General features: G+C 36.6%; 1 protein-coding gene across 1 annotated transcript in view; it reads right to left on the bottom strand.

Annotated features, from left to right (window-relative positions):
• arrb2b (arrestin, beta 2b) overlaps positions 1-17,285 on the bottom strand; it is a 43,497-nt gene that overhangs the window by 15,117 nt on the left and 11,095 nt on the right. Inside the window, exon 2 of the mRNA XM_056268655.1 lies at positions 250-280. Within this exon, the coding sequence (XP_056124630.1) occupies positions 250-280 (31 nt within the window). The remainder of the gene's footprint in view (positions 1-249; positions 281-17,285) is intronic.

Below are 17,285 nucleotides of genomic sequence, written 5' to 3'. Positions count from 1 at the left end.
CAAAGGAAGAAAGAAGAGTAGAAAGAACAAACAAACAAATTAAGAAAGCGTTTAAAGACATGTATACAAAGGCAATTAAAAGGAGCTTAAAGAAGTGAACAGGAAGAGAAAACTCAGAGAGATGGATAGAGAATGAGGGAGGAGAAGCAAGAGAGAGAGAGAGAGAGAGAGAGAGAGAAAAGGAAAAGGTCCACTGAGACCAATGAAGATCCCACCTTCCACCTTCTAACACACTCTGGGGAATCTTACCTTGCAGTTGGGGCTGGACTTCTTGAAGACTCTGTAATGAGAGGAAAGAGAGAGAATGTCATATTAAAACCAAATGTATTTAGCAAAAAGGAAAGCACATTGTAGGATGAAATGTCTGTTTGAAGTTTACTGTTTTTGTGGAAAGCGGTTCATTGAAGTTGCTATTTCAGAAAGACCATGGTGATGCCAAATCCAGGAAATCAGAAAAGCTTTGTATTCAAAAGGAAGGCCAATTCATACTATTCAACAGAATATGAAATATCACTTTTAGTGTTTTTTTCATCCATTAAGGGTAGAAATTCAACACCCTCCAAGTGTCAAATGCAAAACTAGTTACAACTAGACATGTGACAGTCATTTATTTTCTTTTAAAATAAGAACTGAACATTTAAATACAATAAAACAATACACAAAAAATGTATAAAGTAAACAAATGTTTCAAACAGTTTATTTATCAGAATAAACACCAACAGTGATCAGGATTGCATCATTGGGGTTTACTCTGCAATAAGAACCGGCTGGATGTACATTATCCCGCTTATCAGCGGAGAGAGCAGTTGCTAGCGCGGCAAGTTCAAACTAGACGGACATTTAAGAGATACGGTATACAGTCATACCACTTATTACACAGCATTTTGCCACATACATAATTATGGGGATAAGAGATAAGTTACTGATTTGAGATGAAACTGTTTTAAAATCGTACCTGTTTGTTAAAAGTGTACAAAACAATAGTTGCAAAACGACAGCAGCTGCGTTTGTATGAAACAAGAGTCATAATTAAATAACTGTACAAAAAAAAATGATTTTACTTGTTTTAATATCTTATTATTTAAGTATTCCACAGAGCTGTGTAATAACGTTAGTTAACGCATTAACTATTTAAGTATTTAGTGCTGTGATGATAACCATTACGAAATCTGAATGGCTGTTTAAAACATTTAAATACTGCTCAGAAACAGAAAGTAGCGCAGCATTTCTGCTGTTCCATAAGTGTCATCTGCTGTCAGAGAGTGAATGTGCATTTTCATTCAGCGCGTCTGCTTCACCCGTTGCACCATGCGCTTCTCATCGGTGTTGGGCTTGTTCACATCAGAGTGCGCATGCCTCTTTGACGCAGCATACATGCAGTGCTGTACATTTTAACCAGTTGATGGAAAAGTATTCTTAAAATGCATTCTAAAAATCGGAATAATTCATAATAAATAATTATTCACGGTATTGAATAAGTGCCCATGATAACAATACCGGGCATGTTCATTATTGTGATGTATTTTATTACCGTATCAGCACATACATCCCATGGACCGTACATCCCCAGTAGGCCTTACTAACCCTACATTTATTAGGAATAGTTTAAACTGAATTTTAAGAATGGCGGTCTTTAAAAATGAAAAATAATACTAATAATAATAATATTTATAAGCCCTGGATGGAAGTGACATGCCCAAAAACAACAACAACTATTTAAAATATAATATAATATAATTTTCCATGTGGTGACAAATATGTGGAATATTCCTCACATTAGGGTGAAAAACACTTTTATTCCCAGTAAGAAACATTATTCACCTGCCATTAGCAGGTGCGGTAAAAAGTTACATTTGGTCCCCTTATCCAGGTTATTACAAGGCCTAGAAATATGAAAACCAGTGACCACCTGTGGTTAACCAATGCAATTACTCAAATATTATCTGTGGTTACATGGGCAAACACACACAATCTTTTCCCTGGGACTGAGAGAGACAGAGAAGAAGAGAAGAGGGACAGAAAGGGCAAAAGCATGACAAAAGGAAGGAAAGAAAGAAATGATTCTGCAAACAGAAAGCAGCTGGACAAAAGGAAGGGAAAAAGGCGGAGACGGACAAAAGAAGAACATAAAACAGTAAATGGGATAAACGCAGCTGCCCAGAAAAAGAGGGAAAGTAAAAGAGAATGAACAAGAGAGTTAGAGAGCTCACAAAAGAGATTGTAGGTGTCAGTGACTCATCTGAATGTTGGAAAAAATGAAACAGACAAAGACTGAAACATGAAAGAGTAGCTAAAACATAAAGGGAGGATAGAGAGAGCATGAAGAGAAGGCAGATAAGAGCAATATAGTATGTTCATAAACAAAGAAAATCATTTGTCCTTCCAAAACATGCATGACTTTTTTACTGTGGAACACAAAATGAAAGAGTTTAAATTGTCATTCTTTCCCATGCAATTACAATGAATGAAATCTGGAGAGTTAATACAACATGCACCATAACAGTATCAGAAAAAATATCAAATATCATATGATATTTCATATGTTCATATTCACACCGCACAGACAAATGCCAACAAACAAGTTGGCCGTTGGATTTAGAATTTGATGAAAAATAACTGTCACGTTCACACTGCCCCAACAGACACTGACAAACACTGATTGAACATGTTCAGTCGGGTGAAACAAACCCCGACCAACGCCAACAGGGGGTAACACACTGATCCAACAAAACCCGACAAACGTGTTTGTTAGCGTCTTATTCAATTTCATTATTTGGAAAAGAATGGCCAAGGTATTTGCCATATTTACATTTACAAACACAGAGAAAAAAATAAAGTCATACAGGTTTGGAACAACATGAGTTTGAATAAATGATAACAAAATTTCATTGTTGTGTGAACAATCCCTTAAACAAGTTACAAGTAATGCATTCTGTTACTATTTTTTTTGTTGTTGTAGAAATTCCAAGTAACATTACAAGCTACACTAAATAACCTAAATAATTGTTTAACATAGAAAAATACAATTTTAACAACTTAATCTCTCAAAGCATGTGATCAGCAAAGGACAAAAATACAATATACAATCTTTTCTTTCTTTAATAATCGTTAATTTTTTATCATTTAAATAATAAAATATATATTTTAAATGCTAAAACTGTTTTATTTGTATTATTATTATTCAAATTATATATATAAAAAAATAATAATAAAGTATAACTATGGAAAAATCACATCCGTGAGAGAAATAAAGAAAGGTGTAAACAACAAAACTGAGAAAAAGACATTTGGAAAGTCACATTTTGTCTTGCTAATGCATCTCTGGTTAATTCAACCAAAGTGAAGGTTAGCTATTAAGAGAAATGAGATAGTAGGTTAGATATGTTAGAGATTTTCCCCAACCCTCACATTTTTTAAATGCAAAAGTATTGCAAACTTCACTAACCCATTACTTTCCATAAAAAGTGACAATTTAGTCTAAATATGTACTTTAATTAATACTGAGAAAGAATGCAGAATGCAGCAGGAAAAGGAAGAGTGAAACCTCACTCTCAGCAGGAGGTGACAAAAGTTAACACTCAGCGGCCGAACCTTCAGCACAGGAAGACGGGAAACACCAACTGACACATTCACTAACCCCTCAAAACAATACACGGGTTACACAGGCTGCTCACGTGTCCACTAAACACTAGACAAGGAATGCTTGAGTTTATAAATGCATATGTGTGTTTCTTGAGTGAAATCTGATTATGGGCGTGTCTGTGATGTCATAAGTATGGACAGCATATGAGAGGAAATAGTCTCACCCTGCTCTAAGAGGAGTGGCGTCCCAGAGCTCCATCTGTTTCGAATGACGGAAAAATAACAGCATGTGCTTTCTCCCACTTTATTCCTTTCCCTTCTTTTTTAGAGTCACTCTCTCTCTCTCTCTCTCTCTGAATCACCATCCCTCAAATCATTATGTCATCTATGCATCCCAATCCAAACCTCTTTAAACAGCCTGTTCTCCAAGGGGTCATCAGGGTTTGGCTGCCTAGCATGGCCCTGCTGGCCATTGATTGGAGATGCTGCCTGGAACTACGTCATTATGGGGACAAAAGCATCTTTCACTATTGACGGCTGTTCAAAAGTACATGTATCCTAACAAAATACATTTTTGGCTAACAGTATGTATATAGTGCAAATATATCATAGTTGTGGAGGGCCATTAAAAGCAGATTGGCCCTAAAATGTCCAGTTTCTCTATCTGCTGTCTTTCTTTTTAATTAGATAGTCATTTAGAGAAGGGTTTGTCACGGTGTGCCTACAGCGTTGTTAAGAAGTCATTTCCTTCAGCTCCAGAGTAATTAGCCACATAGAATTTATGGCTCAGGTGACTGGCTGGGGGGGATACTACTTCTAATAATAGATAAATAAAACTGTATCCAAAATGAGTGCCCTATGAGCAAACATGCCAAATTAAAATTTACCTAATTTAAAAACAAACAAACCATATGTTTGAATAAAACTGTCTCCAGAAACGAGTGCCTATAAGAAAACATGGCAAGCAAGCAAGAAAACAACTAGCTAACTAAATAGATAAACAAACTCTGTAAATGAGTAAACATAACTAAATATGGTAATTAAAAAATAAAAAACAAATGTATACATATATATATTGAGAGAGAGAGAGAGAGAGAGAGAGAGAGAGAGAGAGAGAGAGAGAGAGAGAGAGAGAGAGAGAGAGAGAGAGAGAGAGAGAGAGAGAGAGAGAGAGAGAGAGAGAGAGAGAGAGGGAGAGAGAGAGAGAGAGAGAGAATCTCTCTTCTCACAAACACAGTTCAGAGAACTGCTTTGAACTGACAGCAAAACACTAGCACTCTGAACTGGAAGTGGATTGTGGCCATTACCTCTCACCGACATAAAACCACACAGACAAGTCAACCAAAGTGTGTCAGTAAACTCACACATGATGTTCCACCCACTTGAACATTTTTAAGTGCCAAGCAAACGTCTGTGAAGAGGAATATTATGAGGAAGACTTCTTGTAGACCCATTGCCATGGCCCGGCACTGTTAGGCTGTTTGTTTACAGACAGAGATAGATGGAGACTGTTGACCCCATCCTCTTCAGTCATGAACGCCAGCTCAAATCAGACTCAAAGAACATCAAACAATGGGCTTGTAGATGCCAAACAAGCACACACAAACTTCTGAAAGTTCTGAAATGACAAGAACAAAGAAATGCCCGCTGCTGGGATGCCACATTTATCAAAATGACACAAGACACAAATACACCCACAAATGCTTGCATTGGTACAGCATTCATGCTCACTGACAGCACCACAGAAGTGCAAATCTATTAGCCTGTAAGCCAGTAACACCCATAATGAGTTTCTCAACTACTATATTTCATAATAGAAGGGCTCCCAAGTTGCATTTTTGGTTATAATATATGTGTTTGTGAGCTGTCTGACATGTTACAGGTAGTCTGATAAACTACACAAAGTTTTTTTTTTTTTTTAAAGAACTTTTATTCAAAAGGATCAGTGTTTGGGAAAATTACTTTTAAAAATAATGCATCACAATATTGCGTTACTCCTAAAAAGTAACTAATTGTGTTACTTAAGTTACTTTTTATGGAATGTAATGCATAAGGTTATTTTTTCGTTACTTTTTCTCATCTGGGCTGGGCTTTGTTTTTTAATAACAATTTTTATAAAATAAAAAAAGCTGTATTTTTGATCAAATAAATGCAGCATTCGTGAGTATACAGTAAGACACTTTTGTAAAAAAAAAAAAAAAAAAAAAAAAAAAAAAAATCTTATTGACTACAAACTTTTGAATGGCAGTGTATTATACTTTGCAGAAGAATTGTTTATTGTGATAAATAATAAATCATAAATGCAACAATTTTTGAAAACTGGTGCTGGTTGATTTGTAATAAAAAGCTACAATAACAGCCTCACAAATTGATTTATGCCGAATGTTCTACTTGCCCTTCAAATCAAGTAGTCCTTTAGAGAGAAATCACAATTAAAAGCTAAAAAGTCAAGATGTATTATTCAGTGAAACAGCGAGGGCATTTAGTTCAGCTTGTTTAAAGGTACACTGTGTAGTTTAAGTATTTTATTAGCTAAAATAAATGTCTTTATTCAAAAATATGTCCTCATTGGTGTAAAATTACCTCTGCCAATGATCTGACTTATCCTCGTAATTGAAGAATTTCTTATCTTTAATTACATGGGACAGGTAAGTCCATGGAGGCTTCCATGTCGTTCCGCATCTTTAAAAACTATAATAGAGAGGGACAAAAAGCACTAGCCTACCTAAACGCGTTTCCACTAGACAGTAAAAGAAATGGACACAGCGACCCCATAGATTTCAACGGAGAAAAGTGAAGTCAATTAGAAGCACTCACTTCCTGATTGGCTGAGTGTACTGCGCAGCCTCAAACTGAGCTTGATGACGTATAGATGTGACGTGAGCAACCTGTCTGACAGTTGTAAGTCTTCTAGTAGCTGTGCCGGGACAAATCTGAATTGAAATCTGAAACAAATCCGTTGTTGATATATTTTGTCCCGTTGCTTTTATGAACTCTCTATGGGCTTCTCCCTTGACTTTACACCTCCATGTCCCCCCGATTGCCTCATAGACAGTAAAAGATTGCCTGCGAGCTTCTCCTCCTGTCTATACGGTAATTTCTCTACTGTGCGACAGAGAGTCGCGTGGTTATGACGCAATCGTTAGCCTATTTTTACAAAAACGGCTTCTACGGGGCCATAACGTAAGAAACAAAGTAATGGAGCCTTTTATACATTGTCGTCTTTCTTTAGAAATAAATAATGGACAAATGGAGTCTTTGGACGCCTCAGATGTAAAGTTATTCGCTGTCAAAGTGACGCCAAAATGAATGGGAGACAATGGAATGCTAACAGCAGGTGATAGCCAGCTACAATGGCGGCCCCCAAGGGAAGCTTCAGTTTCCGGCTGATGGATTGCCCCCTTGTTTCCACTACGCGTTTTCATTCAGAGCCAGCATCACGTGACTGAAACCAGCTGAAACGGACAAGGAGATCAGTGAGAGGCGCTTGTCACTGTCCCGGCAAATTTGAAAGGCTGCACTGCACGGTACTTCATAACGCAGGATCATACTTATGCCGAGCCACAGGAGAAGGAATCCCCATCGCCAAAAAAGCTAAACATTTAATCTAAAAGGAAACGTGACCAGCGAATTAAAAAAAACGAGGGTAAATATCGGGATAGCTTTTCCCAGGTGGATAGAGCTAATGAAGGAGAAAGACTTTGAAAGTGTCGCTGAAGTTGCCTGCTTTCTTCGACAGGTAAGTCAATGTTACAGTCTAAATTACAAGCTTTTTTTTCATTGCTTGGTTGTGTAATTCATTATATAGGCAGCATAACAATAGAACATGTATAGTTAAACTCGATGAAGTGCTATTGGAAGACATGTTGTCATAGCTTCTTGGCACATAACGGCGTAGTTCCAAAACGCATTTGAAAAAGCGAGGCGCTAGAGAGCACTATTCGTTTGAATGCAAAATACAATTTCATTGCTGGATGGGAGAAATTCCTACACAGTGTACCTTTAATGCTCTCTGCGGGAATTGATCTCAATGCGAAAAATAGTGTTTTGATCTATTTGTGATTTTTTTAATTATCCAAATAGTCATAGAGTTGATGAATACTGAAAAGGCTACAAAGTTTATCAATTATAATTAGCGCATAGATTCAATATTAGCGAATAGCTTTTTTATTTTGAAATTAAGTGAATGATATGACGAGCATTCAGGCAAACACGGCTTAACAAATATTATGGTTTGTACAATCCAAATAAATTTCAAATGCTTACTGATTAAAAAAATGAAATTCAGTATTTTTATAATTCAATAAATACTTTTATACTTACACATAAAATAGAGCTGAACTTTATTACAAAAATTGAATAACAGTACTGAACCATGAAAATGTACCATGTACATAACCATGTAAAAATATTAATATATTAATTAAACCTTGATCATTCATGTTAGTTGTTTTTTGCTGATAGCCGATTGTCCCAGCAATCAGTTATCGGTGCCAATTAATTGCCAAAACCGATCAATATGTCGACCTCTAAATGATGTTTTATTAAGAAAGAGTGGGAAGCATTCAGTTAATCAACGATAAGAGGTAATATATCCAGCAGACTTACCTCTGTTCGTTGACAGTTTACCAGCATCCCTCCACCACCCCTTCTCCACACTTTTAGTTCTAACTACTCCTTTACACAGGGGGGAATACTCGGGGTTCGGGCCAGATTACGAGCTCTGAGCCCTCCCCCCGGACCGCATGCCAAATACGCATAAACCGTTACTCTATCTAATTATATGCAAGTGTGAACTCGTGAACTTCTAATATATTCCTAAAAGCACTTCTCCATCTCTCTCTTTACACATTATTTGCTTACCCGACATTCAATTTCCAATTTTTGTCATCAAGTCATAACCCTGAACCTTCTTCACACTTTCTTAGATTATAAAAGTCACCAGCCTGACCAGTGCACTTCAATGAAGAGATCTTATTAATACTGCATAGCCGATAAACAGGTCTGGGTAAGCTGCCAAAGCCACATTCACACCTCCGTCTGTGTGTCAGCTAGCATATGCATGCACCTGCTAAAAACCACAGACTTTATATAGAAGCTCAGAAACACTCACAAACCTCATCAGAAGCAGACACACACATGCAATCTGCCTAATATGCTCTTCATCGCATGGAAATGAGGCCCGCAGAACAAAGGGTTAATTAAAAGGAGCGCACATGTACGCCATGATCTGGCTTTTTATGCACTTTATCCCAGTTAAGCTGCACACTTGTCTAAAATATGCTGTATTTGGTTATCATAGCAGCCAGAAGCGCTTTTTTACGTTACCATGACAACAGAATGAGGCATAAAGTTCAAGGCACACACACTAATACAGAGCATGCATTTGTTGAAGAAAGGAAAAAAGAAAGCAACTGCAAATTAGAGAAAAAGAACATCAGGCAGTGTGAATGTGGAGTGAAGTGGCTTATTATGTGCTTGCACTATACACAAAGCATTAAATGACTAAAAAAATATTATTAAAAAAGATAATTATCGCACACACACACATACATACACACATACACATCAAACGTTCAAAAGAAATTAATACTTTCATTTAGCAGTTATGCATTAAATTCATCACAATCATAGTAAAGAGACTAAAGACAATAATAATGTTACAAAAGTTTTCAAATTCTGTTTTGTACGTTCATCAAAGAATACTGAATACAAAAAAATGTAATGCATCCACAAAAATATTAAGAGGCGGCACTGCTGTTTTCACCATGATAATAATAAGAAAAGTTTCTTGAGCAGAAAATCAGCATATTAGAGTGATTTCTGAAGGATCGTATGACACTGAAGACTGGAGTAATAATGCTGAAAACTCACACATACAAAACGTCATGTTACAGAAAATGTTTAAGCTCGCACACTTGCACAGTGCTAAAGTTGTACTAGCTACAAGGTCAACAAAAGACACAGGTTTAAAATAAAACCTAATTTACTATGTTTTACTGTACTAACAACTGCTTGTAGGCATTTGGCAGAAAGTAAAGTTACCGTGATACATTTATGGCTGCCATATGCCAAGTGTCAGGCTGAATATTTACCCTCAAGCAGACATATGATGTTACTTAAAACACACACACACACACAGATCACCTCAAACATGTTTAAACCTTATTTTGTTAAATCATGGAGGATGATTTTGCCGGTCGTATCCTAGTTACTGGCATCCATTTACAAACACAGCAAATAAACATAGACAAATATACACAAGACCATATATCTCTGCTCTGCAGGAATGCAAATATTAGTAATTGTACACAAATAGAGAGAGAGAGAGAGAGAGAGAGAGAGAGAGAGAGAGAGAGAGAGAGAGAGAGAGAGAGAGAGAGAGAGAGAGAGAGAGAGAGAGAGAGAGAGAGAGAGAGAGAGAGAGGAGAGAGAGAGAGAGAGAGAGAGAGAGAGAGAGAGAGAGAGAGAGAGAGAGAAAATAGTTCCTGTACCCTCATTCAAATGTAAAATGCAAAAGACTTACCCTTTGAACTGACTTGATGCTACAACAAAGTGTGTCTTAAGTTTCTTGCTTACAAAACCATTTTTGGACATAAAACACTTTGAAATTAGAAAACTAAACAAAAACTAGACAAGTACAAACACACAAATGAAGATCTCTACTTTGTTCACTCTGATTTTTTTCATCTGTTTTGTTACTTTTCCATTTCTTTCCTAAAATCACTTCAATTCACCCTCAGCCAATCAGAGGCCAAGGACTGATTCTGATTGATCACATTGATGACATCATTCTAAAAAAGTAGCCAAGATCTGACAATGGAGACTGTTACAGCATAAGGACACACACACACACACACTGAGGAGACAAACTCGACCAGGCACCTTCATTAGTGCCAAGGACTGTGAGCAGAGAGAGAGAGAGAGAGAGATGTGAAAATCAATCAGGGTCTCAATTTAATTTGGGAAGGGTAAAGAGGGGCTAAATAAAGGCACATTTATCAGGGCAGATAGAGGGACAGAGACATGCCGAGAGGTAGGGTGATGACGAGAGTACTGTAGACATTATTTTTTAAAAGCTTTACAAAAAATAAAAGTGGCCTTGTATGAGCATGAAAGTGCATCAATTACAAAAAGCAAGCACAACTCTTCAATTATGATCACATTAAACACTCTAACCTCTGGTTTTCCCGTGTAAAAGTGCACACCTAAGTAATAGAGTTACACCAAGCACAATTACTTGATATTTATTATAGTGTGAATCAGTTTAATGTTTTTTTAGTCTATGTTTGGAAAACTATTTCCACAGTATTTAATATGCATATTGTGCAGATTATGTAATGTTTTTTATATGCATAGAATATCTGGATTATTTTCTAGATTTGCCAAAATGTACAGTACATAGCAGAGAACCCTGTAAGGAACACTGCATCCCATAATGCAATGCACTCAACATTAACTTCCATTTCAAGTGTGATAAATGAACAGACTGTAACTATCATCTCTTGCTTGACTTATTTAACAGGATGGTCAAGGATTAAGATATTTTTTATACAGAAATAAATCCAAAAAAGAGGAAAATAACCATTATTATTTTCTAAATAAAATTTGGAGCCAATAAACAAGCACCGTAGTGAGGTCATGTGTCACATTCTATTGTTTGTTTAATGCATACCGTTTCTTGTACAAAACAACAACATTAAAACAAAATTGGAAAAATGGATAAAGAACTTGCAAAAAGATTAAGATATAGCAAATAGCAATTTAAAAGTTGCGTTTATGGTTACATTTGCATGTTTTTACATTTTCATGTACAGTGATTTATTTACATTGGACCTGCACTCCAGGTCCTCTATAATAGTTTACTCTTGATATTAAGATGAAATAGAAGAAAGTATTGCAATAAAGAATAAGAATACAAATCTGACACACTTCACTTAAGTAACACCGTCTGGTTTGGTGACTAATGCTGTAATTGTAAGCAAGTAAATGATGAAGTGTCCAGTATAATCAGGATACCACAGGCTATAAACACTGCAGGGCTGGTTGCCGTTTACGAACAAGATTACGCATAAGTTTACAGCATTTTGTCATGTAAAACAAAGTCAAGATCTGAGTGTGTGTGTTTCCCACATTAGTGGCTGTCAATTTTCTACACGGCCAGAGGCTAAACCCAAGACTTAATACCAAATCACCCACTGAATTCTGCCTATTGTTTCGGCAGATTACAGCGTGCGTCATTTGTCAAGGATTGTGCGCTTTGCCAATGAGCAGCGACCGGCTAGAGACGCACTAGTCAATAAACACTAACACTAACATATGCGATTAACTCACATGAGGTACGTCAGGACATTTAGATCAGACTGGTATTTTAATATGGGTCACGACCAAAAAAAAGGCTAATTCGACAGGAATGTCTGGGTCTCAAAAGCAACATTGTTCATGACTCCATCCTTCTATAAATTGCACTTACCATATTTATAAGACTTAGATGTTAAAAACAAACACATTGAAAATTCAATGAGACTAAAGTAGGAAGTGCTAAATTACACGATTGTGTTCTATGTTCCTGTTTTTAGTCTATTTATGTGCTTTCATAATCCACTTTATGTCCAGGCTAAATCAGCTTACGGGTGTTTTAAACACGGTTTCTGAACATTTTGTCTCTCGGGTGCTACTGAGAGTTATTATGGAAGCTCCATCAGGCCACACAAAGGCTAAAGTGAGAAATCAGGGTGCTGGAGAAGCTGACAGCACAGCACACTGGTAATTGCTGACTGAGGAAGATCTACTTCAGCTTTCAGGATCAGAAACGGCTCATGCGTCACCGAATGCGTCTGCGGTAGTGCTTGTGCTCAAGCGTGACATGGAGCCAAAAATTTGGAGTTGAAGAAAAAAACAACAACAGAAGAATGGAATGGAGACACTGGGAGAGAAAGAAAAAGAGACGACAGCTTTTGCATTTACTGATGGAATTAACGATCGACTGGTGCAAGCGCAAGGCCAGTAAAAGAGAATGAGCGATTAATAAATAAATGATTGGTTCGAGCCCGCCATTAAACTATAAATGGCTCATAATATATAGTGCCTTTCAATGTCAGATAACTGCGGAACAGACTGCTATGTGCGAACACACATTTTGGCTTACAGTACAATGAACTACAACTTTTGATTGTACCCTGCATATTTCAGTTATGCAATTCACAGAATAACTTTCATTTGCAAATACATAAATGGGTACAAATGAGCCTTCTTCCTTTTCAGATAGCCTTATGTTGCGAATGCAATCAATAAACGAAAAGCTGGATTATTCTTATAAGTCAGGAACATATTAAAATGAAGCAGCAGAAAACAGGAAAACTATGGCATATGTAAACGACTGCAACATAATCTTTCTTTAATCTTTATAATGATTAACGTTACATTGCCCCCTGAATTGTGCCAAAAGAGCTATTTGGTCAACTGACTAAAACATTTTTGTTAGCGCAGCAATAGTCAATGTGTAACTTCTGATAAAACACTAAAAAGATACAAACATTGCCTTTACAGCCATGCAGCAAACTGGTGACCTCCTAATTCCATGTAATATGAGTAAAAGTTGCGGCATATTTTCTCCGAAATAGCCTACTATGAATCAGAATGTTATGAAGTAAACAGGATATGTAGTCGAGGATCCATTTACCCCTGAAAATAAAAGGCGGAGGCGAGAAAAACTGCACTTGTCAGAACTACTGTGATGAGTGAAAATACAGTGTTTAGGAAAGACTATAAAAAGCAAAGTACTTGACATTAATTTCATAATTAATGATATTAACATGACATTAATGTGCATAATTGCACTGCACTTGATTATGATTTGCATTATCACTCAGTTTCAGGCCTGGTGTTTTCTTATTGTCCTCAAATGTACTGACACCAAGTAAAGAAAGGTCTTTTCAAATTTGCCTGCTGACAGTTTGAGACTCTGAATGATTAGTAACACTACTCGAGAACTAGTGTACTGCTTACTAAGCAGCATACACTGACTACTGTCCACTACATACTAGTAGCATTCAGAAGTTTGAGGTCAGAAAGGTGCAGTAAATTGATCAAAAGTGACTGTAAAAACACGTATAATGTTACAAATAAATGCGGTCCTTTTGAACATTTTATTCAAAGAATCCTGAAAACTATTGATAATAAGAAGAAACGTGTCTTGAGCAGCACATCAGCATATTAGAATGATTTATGAAGGATCTGACACTGAAGACCAGTAATGTTGCTGAAAATTCAGCTTTGCCAACACAGGAATAGATTGTATTTCAAAATATATAACAATAGAAAACAGTTATTTTATATTGTAATAATGTTTCCTAATATTAAAGTAATTTTTGGTCAAATAATTGCAGCCATGGTGAGCATAAGAAACTTCTCAAAAATCCTACCGAGCCCAATATTGTAAATAGTAGTGTATTTTGATAAACAGTATGTAAATGACAAGACACATTTTCAGTAATTAGAGTCCAGCTACTTTTTAGTTGCATGATTAAATAATAAGCAAGTCATACTGAATGAAACCCATGGCCGATATTATATTTTATTCATCACACTTCAGTGGATGACACAAACTCCATTTCTGCTGCCAAAGTTAGGCTACACCATCTTGTTCACATTTAATGGGTTGAGCATTCAGTCAGAAAGTGATTGAAAATGACCATCACAGAGAGAGAAATGGACCGTTTGCCTCTCAGGAAATCTTTACAGGGACCACACAAAAGCAGCGCACAAGTGAATAAACTGAGAACAAATAAGAGAAACAGATTATCTGACAAGATATTTAACTTGACACTAGCTTTTATTCTCCCTAAGGTCTGAAAGAGGAAGGATCCTTTGAAAAACCTCAGATAGAAAGATACGAAGGAAGTAGGGGTGTAAAGGTTCTCTGTTAAAATAAAATGCACTTGCACCGCGGTTCATCTTAAATCTGACGACGCATCTATAACATGGTTTGTTGAAAATAACAACGCGCAAAACAGACAGAGTTCGGCTAATGTCTGTTTCTGTCGATGGATAAACATTCTGGCTTCCCAATACTCTACAACAGCGATGATACATTTTTTTTGTATTGTATTTATTTGTGCTGTTGCTTGTAGTTTGATTATTTGTTCATATTTTCTTTATTTGTATTTGACATAGAACATACCGAACCGTACCGAAACTGTAACCCCTAAAACCGAACTGTGAGTAATTTGAACCGTTTCACCCCTAGAAGGAAGTGCTGGTGGCAGCATCTTTACAAAATGGTGATGCTTCAGCAATTAGCAAGCAACAATGTGGCACACAATGCCAAGATGGCACTCTCTCACGTCTCACACTTCGACCTGTGTGAAAGATAACACACTTGGTCAGCATAATCTTGCCCTCAAAATTTTCTGGTGAAATATTCCTTTAATGTTAAGGATTAACATTCATATTTGTGAGGTCCAAAATTACCTGGCCATACAGTACCTGCCAAGAGCGGGTGAACTTAGAAAAATGTCAAGTCATGAACACACACATAAAAAAAAAATTAAAAAAAAAAGAAGGATAGTTATTGGAGCTCCTTAAACGGAGGGCCTCTCTCTTGGTGAGAGGTATAGGAAGCACACAAGAGCAAAAAAACTGATAATATAACAAGTCAGCTAATAAACACATTCCATTCTGTTCCCATATCAGTTTGAGGAAGAAAGGTTGCTGCGCTTTAGCGGAATCATCACATATATCCTCGTCCCGGTTTCCTCTCTCTCCAGCCAGAAAACCCGAAAAGGAAACTCGACCCTTTTACACACTAAGTCTATATAGGTGCTATAATCAAACAGTTTTATTAATCAGGATCATTTAACACAATTTTTGTTTTAAATAAAAAAAAAAAGTAAATAAATATGTAAATAAAATGAATGAAGTAGCCTAAGCACTAGGGACAACAAAGAAAAAATGCGGAGGAATCTGCAACATGATGGAAGAGAATTGCAGAAACATGATTAGTAAAGAAAAAGGTTGACAGAAAAAGTTGTTGGCTAAAGGAAGAAATAGAGAATGAGCGAGAGAGGAAGGAGGAGAAGAGTGGAGTCAGAGCCCTTGCCTAATCTTGTGGTGGTCACACTTCCTTCATTCTGCCTGTGCGCATCCTGTTCTTATTGTGTAGGTGTGAGAAACCAGCAAGGGTTTGAGCTATGGGCCGCACACAGATACATAGATGCAAAAGCATCAGAGTATAGTCAGGCAGCAGAAAGACCGACAGAGGCATCGCTGTGAGACAGAAACTTGTGGTGAGTGGCAACGATTCCAGTAGCACCTCGGTGTGAGGAAAAAAGAAAGAGACAAACTTTCTTTACACAAACCTTAGCTTCTATTTACCCCTAATATTTGAGGTTGATGAATAATAGGCGATCATTTGGATTTCCTGCATGACATACTGTAATTACCACATGGACCAGCCTTGTTAATGATCTGTCCGTCACGGACTGCGTGTCTTTGCCACTTCTGTGGAGTTTTTTTCTGTGACTAAATTAAAATTTGGTCAACTTAGCTTCTTCTCGCCGACTAACGTTTAGTCGACTATTAGGAGGCATCCCTATTAGTTTCATTATTTATTTGTTAAATCTTCTTCACAGCACTAATATCAATTGATTTTTTTTTTTTTTTTTTTTTTGTGCTAATGTATAATTTATAGCAGGCAAAGTACTGAATCATGCCCAGAAGAAGACGATGCAAAAAGTAGGAAGGTCTTCATAATGTATTATAACATTATTAATAGATGACCTTTAAAGAGTTTTCAAATATTCTAAGACTAGATCTATATGATCTAGCAACTTTGTTGCATTTCTTTGGAATTGCATTTGACCGTCAGGTGGTTCAGTTACCAGCTCGAAAACATTCATATATGTGAGGTCCAAAATTAGCTTGCCACACCTGCCAAGAGCGGGAGAACAGAGAATAACGTCCAGCCATAATTATTTCTGGATGTGACACAATGGCCTTTCCACAAATATGAAAAAAATTGTTAAATGACAGTTTAATGAGACAAATAAATAAATGATGATAAACTAAAATGGAATTATTTTCTTTATTTGTGGAAAACAGCAGCAAGTAAAATATTGCAACATTTTGTAATATATTTGTTGCTACATAAATGCAAAAAAAAAAAAAAAAAAGCAGCTCCACAAACTCAGAGAACTGTGTATGTAAACAAGCACAACTGCTTCCATTATTACTAGAATATAACTTTATTATAGAACTTGTTGAAATGTCCTTTTTTCTCACATTTGGCCCTTGGAGAGTGTTAATATTTGACCCTGCATATGTTAATAGTTTTCACAAATACTTTAGACATTGAGTTGAAAAGCGGCCTCTACCAATAGAAAATATAGCAAACAGGAAGTAGATAGTATTAGTTAGTGACAGGTGACACTGAATCAGAGTTGCTGTCCAGAGGGTTTCAGCTTCCTCAGTTCTTCGTTTGGCCTGTTTAAATGTCAGTACAGAAAAAAAAATGACACGAGTTATGGGAACAGCATATTCCACATAATAAAGTCCTTTCAGTATCTTTCTGAAGTCTCCCTCTCTCAGAAACACACTTAATAACAACCCAACCTCAGGGCAACGCGACAGCTACAGCCTTGCCATAACTCACATGTACAAACATGAATAATGTCTCGCACACTCACACGAGAAAAATCTAAATG

This window comes from Rhinichthys klamathensis, unplaced genomic scaffold (genome assembly GCF_029890125.1).
Source record: "Rhinichthys klamathensis goyatoka isolate OS25496 unplaced genomic scaffold, OSU_Roscu_1.1 h1tg000275l_1, whole genome shotgun sequence".
NCBI lineage: Eukaryota > Metazoa > Chordata > Actinopteri > Cypriniformes > Leuciscidae > Rhinichthys > Rhinichthys klamathensis.
Note: the sequence above shows the minus strand (reverse complement) of the source record. Positions and strands in the feature narration are given on the sequence as shown.